The sequence below is a fragment of the Macrotis lagotis genome, chromosome 5 (assembly GCF_037893015.1).
Source record: "Macrotis lagotis isolate mMagLag1 chromosome 5, bilby.v1.9.chrom.fasta, whole genome shotgun sequence".
NCBI classification, from domain to species: domain Eukaryota; kingdom Metazoa; phylum Chordata; class Mammalia; order Peramelemorphia; family Peramelidae; genus Macrotis; species Macrotis lagotis.
In genome coordinates, this window is record NC_133662.1 from 160,377,563 (window position 1) to 160,389,828 (window position 12,266).

Here is a 12,266-nt window from a genome sequence, read left to right on the forward strand (position 1 = left end):
TCTAGGATAGTGGAACCAGATTAAAATGCAATTGGGAAATATTTGACAAAAATATAATTAGACAGATGATGTTAATTCATTTTCTTAGACAATATACAGTGAACAAGGATCCATTACTATTGGAGTTGAATACCATTGCTCTAGATTATAGAAACTACTGTACTGTGGAGCTTCCTTCTGCCCCCTCATAGGCATTTCCCCACATATATTTGCGTGGGTCTCTGCCTTTTCCTGAACTTATACAGTACTCTCAACTTATACTAGTAGACTAAATGAACCTCACTATTGAGAAAGAACTTGGGAATTCAGCACCCCTTCTCTGTGGAGAAAGAGGGGTTTTATATTCCTCAATAGTTCTTATGACTCAGAATAGATTGTTTTTCTTGCTATCTCAAACCCCTTGCATCTCTGCTTAGGGATAGTTCTTTAAATATTTTCTTCATTAGAGTATCTCATTTCCTTGCGATCTGGCTACCATTTCTTGATACATATTTCTCCCTGGGGAGGAGACAGAGATGAAGATATTTGCCTGGGCATAGTCACATCCAATAGGAAAGATATCATGTAAAGATGACAGGGAAAAGAATTGAGATGGCAGAAAAAAAAAGAGGAGATGATTTCTTGAACAAAGCAGAAGATAAAATCAACGATCCAGTAGAGGGATAATAAAACCAAGTTTTCATTTTTATGCCCATGAAAAGGGCCTTAAGGGGAGAAATGGCTATTTCATTTTATAAAGTCATGCTAAATCTGACATGCATTCTACAGTTTGGGAAAGTAGATTTCAAAGGATCAAAGGAAGGATTGGTAAACTCTCATAACCCACAATTCTACAAAGAAAGACAACTCAGAGAAGATGAGAAGCTTTTCAATCTTTTTTTGTGAGGACACAAAAACAAATCTGACAAGAAGGAAAACGATGAATTTTCTAAAGAGACTGATGTCCCTGAATTTATTAATCCAATTCAATAAACATTATATTAAGGCCTATATTGTAGCCTATATCTATGCTAAATGTTAGGGAAACCAAGCCAAAAAAACAAGAATCCCTGTCTTATTGATTTCTTTCCCTCAGTCACCACTCAGGAGATGGTAGGGTTATAAGGAACATTGTTAGAACATTTTAGAAATGACATTGATAAAGGAAGGCATTAGGATGAAGATTTTCAGGTGATCAGCAAGATGGCAAAGACCTAACCAGAATAGTAAAAGTGACCATTCTATATGAGGACTGGTTAAAGGAATTAGGAATAGTTTACTGGGAGAAGAGAACAATGTAAATTGATACCTATGATACCTATGGCACAGAAGAATTATTAGGTTTGGTCTGCTTGACCCCAAGAGGCTAGAACCCAGTACAGTGGTGGGAAGCTGTCAAAAGACAAATTGATACATTTACCTATGGGAAAAAACCACCCAACAACTGGACTGTTCAAAAATGGAATGGATTTTTTTGGAATAAATATGATCTCTCTGCCAGGTCTTGAAGTGATGAGTTGAACACCATTTCTCTAGAACTTCCTTCTACCTCCTCATAGGCATTTCCACACCTATATTTGCGGAAATTATATATTCACCACAAGAGGTGAACTTGTTCAGATATAGGTTGGATTAGATAGCTCTGGAGTACTTTCCTTCTCTGAGATTCAATGATTCCATATATTCCCTAATGGAAAGTAGGGATGGAAAGTCCTTTGAGAAAGGAGGGAAGGAAGGAAGAAAGAAAAATTTTGAGAATGAAGGACAACTGAGGAAGTTCTTATGTGATCTCAGCCTCTCAATAGAAGATAGTATGATATGTTAGGAAGAACTCTGTACTTGGGAGTAATGAGAGATATGAATTTTAACCTTGACTCTCACATTTACTAGCTATGTGACCAAGCAAATCATTTAGGGTCTCCAAATCTTAGTCTCCTTAGGAAAAACTGGGATCTGAATGCTGTAGTAAATAATTTGACAGAGTTGTAATGAGCATTGAATAAAATAATGCATTTGTAACCACCAGTTGTGGCAGTGGAACACATGCAAACTTTCCCAAAATTATGGTGCTAATAGTGCTGTAGGAGCTTCTTTCTGAAGAGGAACTGAACTCATATCCACAGTAATAGGGCAGGAAAAATATTCAGTTTCAAAGATTCTCTGTCTTTTGAAAAACTTATCGAGTTGTTAATAAGAAATAGAATTAGCCACCAGATCTAAAGGGAGATTCCCCCCAAAAAATACCATATAGAAGGTGAGATGAAGAAAACCCATCAAGACTACTTGTATTTCACATATACTATTGTCTTAGGTCAACCAAATATGGCTTATGCAAAGAAACATTCAGGACAAAATAGTATATGAAACATAATCAGGAAACATATTAACATTTGCTTGATAAAGCAAACAGGTAGATGCAGAAAGGGAGATTGGATAGAGACCATTCCGTTCATCCATGATCTTTATAAGCTATCTATAATTTGATACGTGACTTGTCATAGTATCTATACCTATCTAATGAGAGATAAAAAGGGAAACTGCTATGCTCTCCATTCACTCTTTTAGCTGTCCACTATTTTACTCTTCTTTTGGCATCATTTTCCTAGCTTAGATTTTCATTATTCTGTAACCTTCAGGGATTTAAAGATAATAAGATTTGGGTTCAAACCCTACCTCAGTCATTTACTAGTTATATGACCAGGGCAAATCATTAATTGCTCCATGCCTCAGTTTCCTCATCTGTAAAATAAAGGGACTGAACTTGATGACATATAAAGTCCCTTCCAACTTTAGACCTGTGATTCCATAATCTTAGAGTTATCCTCATATTTCATGCTTCTGTCAATTTCATCCCCCAGAGGACTATGTAATTAGTCCTTAATCATTTGCCTAGTGGGGCTGTGTTTATCTGCTGCTTCATAAATCTTCAAGGTATAAATAAATAATAGCTATTATTCTTAGTGAAGAAGAATATTTCACTATTTAATCTTTTTCAAATGATTAAAACTATATTTCTCTTATAATTTCCCATTTTGATATCCAAAGTGGGAACTAAAAATGTCAATAAAGCATTTTCAAAATAAAGTAGTTCTTTAAAATAATCATTCCAATAATATAATTTCATTTTTTCTAAAGGCAATCCTTTTTCCAAAATAAAATATTGGAGTCTAGAGATCTTTTAGTATCAGCAAAAGAAGAGGTTTTTATAATTGTCATATTACTGTCCTAAAAATTAAATCAAGGAGAGAAATCAGTCCTTAATAGAATAACACTTAATTCTTTTGATACTTTTCAAAAGACAATGTACATTATGAATTTTTGGAGAAATAGGATATCAGATGGTTAAAGAAAGGAAATTTCCTTTGAGGTATATGATAAATGACATCATTTGTGAGATTGATGACTTAAAAAAAACCTAACTGTCCATTTTCTGTGAAATTTTTGTCTCCCCCTTCCATTCTTTTAATAGTCCACTGGGGGACAAACAACACTCATTATGTTTAGCACAGAATTCTGACAGCCCAATAGATGAAAAACATCCATTATTTGAGCTATCTCCAATATGAAATTATTATGATTGAAAGGGACATTTCTGAAGATACACCATTAGTGGATTACATAGCAAAAGGTCCTATTTTTTTCTTTATTTCAAAAGGATAAATTACAATATTTGGAGTAGTATTGATGATGACCTGGTAAGGCATTTTGTAACAATCAGGAAAATGGTGTTATTTCTTAAACAGTTTAGGAGATTTTATTTTCTTTTAAGGTAATTTTAAATAGGATCTTAAATTTTCACCTTCCTACAGTATTACTTTATATTCAGATTTTACTTTGAGTCAGAAATTCTGTCAATGTAATCCTGTTGGTAGATAGTTTAAATGGTTCTCAAAAAGAGTTGTGGAACACACTGAAGATTAAGGAGAAAGATAAAGTGTTCCATGGCAAATAATAGCTAGAATTTATATAGTGCTTTCAGTTTTGTAAAACCTTTATAGCTATTATCTCATTTATCCTCACAATAACTGAGGGAGGTAGGTGTTCTTATTATCCCCATGTTGCAGATGGGGAAACCGAAGCAGACAGATAGTGTTAAGTGACTTGCCCTGGTGCACATGGTTAATCAGTGTCTGAAGCTGCATTTGACCTCAGGTCTTTCTGACTCCAGGTATAGAGGCTGGAAGTTGGCAGACATAGCTCTAGTCCAGTATCTGTCACTAATTGCTGGTGTGGCCTTCCCATTCTAAAGGTTTGTGGTTTTATGACTTAAATATTGATGGTGGGGAAGCTTTTTTTCTGCTAAGGGCCATTTGGATTATATCTAATATCATTCACTGGCCACACAAAATTATCAACTTAAAATTAGCCTGCTATATTTGGTCAAATCATCTAATTTTGCCTCTAAAAAGCTTCCAAATTTATTGAATTTTGAGTCCCACCTGTAGTTGCCTTGACAGTTCCAGAGCAAATGATTTAGAGCCCTGTTCTAGTTGAATGTGACATAAACAAAACTTGGATTGAGATCACTTTTAATAAAAAGTGCAGACATATACATACATATATATATATGTGTGTGTGTGTGTGTGTGTGTGTGTATGGACTAGTGCTATGGAAACACTAATACTTCTTTGTGCATGCAATCAAATCAAACATTATGATCAAACTATGCCTAACAATATGAATGCCTTCCTCTAAGAATAAATTACTAATTCAAGTCTTAGAGTTTAAGGAAATTTTCTTTAACCAGATTCCCCTCTCCATCCAAGTGGAATTCATGTGAACCTAGATTTGCTCCAGTCTCTAGTGAGGGAAAGGGGATAAGGAATACAGCAACCAGTCATAATTGTGACTTAGCAACCAAGGTGATGGATGAGGCATGTGGGAATCTTTCTTTATAGGTTAGTGATGATTGCTCTTTGGTTATCAAAGAATTTGATTCAAGTTTTTACCATATAACTGATAAAGTTGCTTATGTTTTTTTTCAATCATAGTCCATCTTATTAAGGGGCTACATATATTTATCTGTTGTTTAAAGCACATGCAACATTGTTCACTACATGATATCACACATGTGCTTTCCTTATTATTGAAAAATCACTTTTAGAAAAATAACTCAAAAACTACTCAATCAAAAAATGGAGGTTTAAAACAAAATGGAATTGGTTATGCTAAAGTTGATAAGTCTATTTCCACTATCTAATTAAGATACTAAAACATTCTCATTGGAGTGAGACTATAATCAACTTCAGCATTTATACCACGGTCTCTAAAGATAAGGAGTCTTTCTGAGCATTTTCTCTGACTGACCTTCATACTAGAAATGCTTTCCTTGCTCTGCAAGGATTACTGACCTCCCTATCTTTTTAAAAGTTCCAACCAAAGGAAGCCTTTCCCAACCCCTCTTTATTCCAGTGCTTGCCCTCTTTTAATTAACTACTATTTATCCTTGATTGATATGTCTTCTCTTTCACACTTCCAAGATATCAGGGGGAGAAAAGTGGGTGAACAGGTTCTTGAGAATTCCAGAACCCTAGAACCAAAATAAATAGCTTTAAGAAGTAGATTCTCTGTAAAATGGATATCTGAGACATGGAATGGGCATGTGCAGCAGTGTTAGGATACCACTCACTTTCTCAGTTCAGCAGAGAAAAGAATAACCCCAAATGTACTTCAAAATGTTTTCCTTAGGGGCAGCTAGGTGGTGTAGTGGATAAAGCACTTGTCCTGGAGTCAGGAATACCTGGGTTCAAATCTGGTCTGAGACACTTAATAATTACCTAGCTGTGTGGCCTTGGGCAAGACACTTAACCCTGTTTGCCTTGCAAAAAAAAAAACAAAACCTAAAACAATGTGTTCCTTCCTTCTTTTGTCATAGAAATAACTCCTATAATTTTTCCCTTCTCTCTCTCTCTCTCTCTCTCTCTCTCTCTCTCTCTCTCTCTCTCTCTCTCTCTCTCTCTCGACAGAAATCTTCTCATTCCTCCAGAGATTGTAGCCTGAGGTGGAGCCAAATTAGGGTTGGAAGGATTTGCTGTAAAATGCAAATATGCATCCTTAAATATTTTTCATTATTTTACGAAAGACCAAGATGGAAACTGTCAGGCTTTAAGCATGCTAATATATCTTGGAGATATAGAATTTGGAGAATGATATATAATTCCTGGAAGTAGAGTCTTCAAGGACAGTGATGATGATGATGATAATGATGATGGTGATGGTATGTGGAATCATGAAGTCATGAGGGATTTTTTTTTTGGAAAATTGAGTAAGTCTTAGTGGCAGAGAGATGTAGGAGAGACATAAATTCACCCCTCAGACTTTAGGTATGTCTTAGGGCAATCAATTTAAACTTTTCATCTGTATAGCCTTATCATCTGTAAACTGAGCCTATCTATATAATCTGTATCTCTAGTCCTATCATCTATAAACAGAGACTTCTATCATTTCTATGTGTAGCTCTATCATCTTCAACTGAGCCCTATCTATATAATCTCTAGCCCTATCATCTATAAAGACACTTCTCTCTATCATTTCTATCTGCAGCTCTATCATCTTCAACTGAGCCCTATCTATATAATCTCTAGCCCTATCATCTATAAAGACACTTCTCTCTATCAATCATTTCTATCTGCAGCTCTATCATCTTCAAACGAGCCCTAATTATATTATCTGTATCTCTAGTCCTATCATCTGTAAACAGAGACTTCTCTCTATCGTTTCTATCTGCAGCTCTGTCATCTTCAACTGAGCCTCGTCACGATTACCTGCATCTGTAGCTCCATCATCTGTAAACCAAGCCTCCCCATATCATCTCTATCTGCATCTGCAAACTGAGCCTTATCACTAATCCTCTGTCTTCACATCACTGAGCTGAGTTCTAAACAGCCGGGCTCCTCTGTCCCTTTCTGTGAAGCCCCAGGCAAAAACAACGACTTTATGAAGTGGGCATTTCTTGTCACATCGACGCGGTTTTGGACAAAGGTTCGGGAGGTCCCAGGGATTGATGGGGTGCAGAGGGAGCGGGAGGCTGGGCTTCTCAGAAAGATACGGCAAATCTACGGGAGCAAGAAAGACCAGAGGGAGCAGGGCCGGGCCGCATGACAAGGATGGGGGGATGACCGAGCTCTGTAGAGTTGTGCCACCCGAAGGCTTCTAACAGATGCGGACAGACCAGGGATGGAACGGGGAAAGCAGAGGCGGAAAGGAACGTTGGGAGGAGAGACCTGTAATGCAGCCCCAGGCCAGGGACAGGATGCGGGCATCATTCGGGTCTAAAGCCCTCAGGGAAGGTCTGCGGTGGAAGGCGGGGGTCCCGACGTCGCCACCAGACGGACCCCCAGGGCTCCGCCCCTGCCTCCCCCCAGCCCGTGCTCGGGGCGCCCCCTGCTGGCAGGAGCCGCCCGCGCCTTCTTCCCCTCCCCCCACCCTTTCTAGTCAGCAGCTCAACTCTCCCGCTGGACTTGAACTCGGCCTTCCTGCGGGGGGCAGGGCGCGGCGCCCCTGGAGCCCCCGGCCCTGAGGCCCGCAGACCCCGGTAGGCCGCTCCCCCCCTCCCCCAGCCTCCCCCTCCGCTCTCTCCGTCCCCCCCTTCCCTCTGTCCACCCCCATCCCTGTTCTCCCCCTCCCCACCCCCTCCCCACGGGCCTCTGCCCCTCCCCCTCCCCTCCCCTCAGGGCCGGCGGGGGCCCGGCGGGGGCCCGGCTTGGAGCGGGCCCGGGATTGGCCGCGCCCTCGCGCGGGGGGCGGCTCCCCGGCTCCTAGCAACCCCGGGACGCGGCGCGCAGCAGCCCCTGCCCAGCCCGCCTGCTCCCTCTGCTCCTGGGCTCGCCCCGCTCCGCTCCCCCGGCGCCCCGCTCCCCGGCGCCCCGCACCCCGGCGCCCCGCATCCAGGCGCCCCGCTCCCCGGCGCCCCGCTCCCCGGCGCCCCGCACCCCGGCGCCCCGCATCCAGGCGCCCCGCTCCCCGGCGCCCCGCTCCCCGGCGCCCCGCACCCCGGCGCCCCGCACCCCGGCGCCCCGCATCCAGGCGCCCCGCATCCAGGCGCCCCGCACCCCGGCGCCCCGCACCCCGGCTCCCCGCTCCCCGGCGCCCCGCACCCCGGCGCCCCGCTCCCCGGCGCCCCGCACCCCGGCGCCCCGCATCCCGGCGCCCAGCACCATGACCTCCAAGCAAGGCAAGAAGAAGGAGCTGCACCGCATCAACTCCACGCACGTCTTCGAGAAGTCCAAAGAGTAAGGAGCTGCGCCCCGCCCCGCCAGATCCAGCCGGCTCCCCTCTCCGGGCCGGCTCCCCTCAGGCCCCCCGACCCCGGGCCTCAAGGGACTTGGCCAAGGTCTCGCGGCTAGGGCATTGTTAAGTGCCCGGGGGCGGATTGGCCGTCCTGAGGGAAAGGGGACCGAGTCCCCCTCCCTTGTCCCTCCCCCCCACAATATTTCTTCCCCATTCCTGTGTCCCTTACCCCGACTCCCTTCTCTCCTCAGCCACTCCCTCCTCCTCCCCTAATTCCTGCAAAGGTCCCAGCTGCGGCTGCTGGGGAAGAGCTGAGTTCAGATCCACCGACCCAGCTTGCCTCAGTTTCTCCCTCTGCAAAATGAGCTGTAGATGGAAGCGCTCTGCAGCCTCTCTGCCAAGAAACCCCCCGATGGGGGGGGTCAGTGGGGGAGGGGTCCGACTCACCATGATGGCCTTCCTGAAAGAGATCCCCGGTTGGTCCCGCCTAACCTCTCTACCCTGGGCTACAGCTCCCCAGGGCCCTCTCCCTTCTTTTCTAACCCTGGCCTCAGGCCCCTTCTGAACCATCCACTTTTATTAGGTGAGTGATGTGGCATCCTTGCTTGATTCAAATGCCCCCCCAAAATGTTTAAATGACATAATCACTATAAAATCCCTTTTAACTTCATTCTAAGTGATTTTATACCGATTATGTCATTTAAACAATTTTTTTTTTTTGCAATTGAATCAAGCAAGGAATATAAGGTTGTAAATACTGCTTAATGTTAATGCTATTTTTTTCTAAGACAACCTGCTAAGAACCAGTTTATTCTTTGATCCTGAGATCTGGGTAAGTTTGGGCCACAGAATCTGGTTTCTTTTTTCCCCTCCAGAGGGGCATGGGTTAAGGTGGGACCCTTTGATTTTTGACTTGTAGTCCCAACACCCATCATGGACTCTGAATCAATAAATTATGCTCCTTGAATAGAATGGAATTGAGGAAGGATAGAGTTAGTAAGGTGATACTGCTACCAAATGTCATAATTCATTTTTTAAAATAATTCATTCTTTTAATAATTTTATTTTTTCATTTATATATTTTTATTCATTATTATCATTCATTTATTATTATTATTCATTTATTTATTCATTCTTTTAAATCATTCTTTTAAAAAAAGGAACACTTTATTTTTAAGGTTTATGCAAGGCAAATGGGGATAAGTGGCTTGCCCAAGGCTACAGAGCTAGGTAATTATTAAGTGTCTGAGGTCAAATTTGAACCCAAGGCCGGCGTTCTATCCACTGTGCCACCTAGCTGCCCCCCCCCCCCAATGAACACATTTAAGGAAGACCAATCTATTCAGTCTGAGCACTGGATTTCATATAGCCTATTGCATTTATTCTAAAGAAGTAGCGTTTTGTGTTGTTTTTATTGGTTCTAATTGTTTCTAATTTTAAAATTTTAATGATTTATTTGTTTTTACATTATTACAGTCATCTTGTGCATTTCCCCTCATCTTTCGCCCTTCCACTCCATTGCAAAATCTTTTTCTTGACTCTTTTAGGTGAAATATCTTAGCCCATTCTACCTCTCCTTTCCCTTTCTCCCAGTACTTTCTTTCCTTTATCACCCATTGACTCCATCTTTATACTATATTATATCATTATATTCAACTCCTTCCTGTGCCTGCTCTATATATGCTTTTTTTTAAATGAGAAGGTTCATATGAGTTCCGATGCAGGAATACACACATATCAGCATCATTAAATCCTTCATAATTAACCCTTCTGGTCCACCCTTTCTATGTTTTACCTGAGTTCTATACTTGAATATCAAACTTTCTTTTCAGCTCTGGTCATTTTAACAGGAAAGTTGGAAAGTCTCCTGTTTGATTGAATGTCCATCTCATCCCTTGAAAGAGGATGTTCAGTTTTATTGAGGAGTTGATTCTCAGTTGTAATTCAAGCTCTTTTGCCTTTCAGAATATCCTATTCCAAGCCCTATGAGCCCTAAAGGTACACACTGCCAGATCCTTCATAATTCTGACTGTAGTGCCAATGGTTGTTGAATTGTTTCTTTCTGGCAGTTTGTAATATTGCCTCTTTGATTTGGGACTATAATATTCTTGGGAGATTTTTTTGGGGGGAGATCTCTTTCAGGAAGTGATGGGTGGATTTGCTCAATTTCTATTTTACCCTCTCTTTTTAGGATCTCAGGGTAATTTTGCTGAATTATTTCTTGAAAAATGAAGTCTAGGCTCTTTTCAAGTTCATGACTTTCAGGTAGCTCAATAAATTTTTGAAGATTTTATTTATTTTAAATTTTACAATGCCTCCCCAATCTTGCTTCCTTCCCTGCACCCTCCACAGAAGGCAGTGTGTTAGTCTCTACATTATTTTCATGATATGCATTGCTCTCAGTTGAATGTGATGAGAGAGAAATCATATCCTTAAGGAAGAAACATATAGAATGAGATAAAGCAGAATTCATAATAAGATAGCATTTTTGAAACATTAAAAAGTCTTTGGTCTTTGTTTAAACTCCACAATTCTTTCTCAGGATACAGATGGCATTCTCCATTGCAGATATACCGAAATTGTGCCTGATTGTTGCCCTGTTGGTATGAGCAAGTCCATTAAGGTTCATCATCATTCCCATGTTGTTAGTGTGTACAATGTTCTTCTGGTAACTGCTTCCCTTTCCATAGATCTGACAGTTGAAGTATTCCTTGATCTTCTAGTTTGCTTATAATATTGTTTTTATGTCTAGATCCTGTATCTATTTTGATCTTATCTTGGTGTAGGGTGTGAGGTGTTGGTCTAATCCAACTTTCTTCCATACTAACTTCCAATTTTCCCAACAGTTTTTATCAAAGGGAGAGGTTTTATCCCAATAGCTGGATTCTTTGGATTTATCCAACAGTAAATTACTATAATCAATTCCTGCTGTTGCTCCTAGTCTATTCCACTGAACCACCACTCTGTTTCTTACACAATACCATACAGTTTTGATGACTGATACTTTATAATATAATTTTAAATCTGGTAAGGCTAAGCCACGTTCTTATGCACTTGTCCCCCCCTTTAAATCCCTGGAGAGTCTCAACTTTTTTTTTCCTCATATGAATTTACTTAAAATTTTTTCTACCTCGTAAATTTTTTTGGAATTTTGATTGGTAGAATTGTCATTTTTATTATATTTGCTTGACCTATCCATGAGCAGTTAACATTTGCCCAATTATCTAAATCTGATTTTATTTGTGTGAAAAGTATTTTGTAATTGTTTTCAAAAAGTTTCTGAGTGTGCCTTGGCAGGTAGGCTCTTAGGTATTTTATATTGTCTGAAGTTACTTTGAATGGGATTCCTCTTTCTAGCTCTTGCTGCTTTATTTTGCTAGTCATATATAGAAATGTTGAAGATTTATGAGAGTTTGTTTTATATCCTGTGATCTTACTAAAGTTGCTAATTGTTTCTAGTAGTATTTTAGATAATTTTTGGGATTCTCTAGGTATACCATCATTTCATCTGCAAAGAGTGAGAGTTTTGTCTCTTCCTTCCCTATTCTAATTCCTTTGATTTATTTTTCTTCTCTTATTGCTGAAACTAACAGTACTAATACAATATTGAATAGTAGTGATGATAATGGGCATCCCTGACGTTGTTAGGAATGCCTCTAGCCTATCCTTATTGCATATAATACTTGTTGATTTCAGATAGATACTGCTTATTATTCTAAGGAACAGTGCATTTATTCCTTTGCTCTCTAGCGTTTTTTTTTTTATTAGGAATGGATGCTGTATTTTGTCAAAAAACTTTTTTAGCATCTATTGATATATTCATATGATTTCTGATAAATTTGCGTTTTCATTTTAGTATCTCTTTCCAGATGGATGTATTCTTTCAACAACTATTTTATCCTCTGGTTTCAGAGTATAGGGCAGTTTTCCATCACTAAATCCTGTAATATTGAGTCCAGGATTTTTTTCCCTTCAATGTTTTCAGAAAGACCAATAATTCTTAGGTTATCTCTCCTCAATCTATTCTTTAGGTCAGTGGTTTTGCTGATGATGTATTT

At 40.4% G+C, this 12,266-nt stretch overlaps 1 protein-coding gene across 1 annotated transcript in view; it reads left to right on the forward strand.

The window, feature by feature from the left end:
• The first annotated feature begins 8,121 nt into the window (after positions 1-8,121).
• Positions 8,122-12,266, forward strand: part of ADGB (androglobin) — a 244,091-nt gene continuing 239,946 nt past the window's right edge. The window contains exon 1 of the mRNA XM_074187787.1: positions 8,122-8,210. Coding sequence (XP_074043888.1) covers positions 8,137-8,210 — 74 coding nt within the window. The 5' untranslated portion in view covers positions 8,122-8,136. The remainder of the gene's footprint in view (positions 8,211-12,266) is intronic.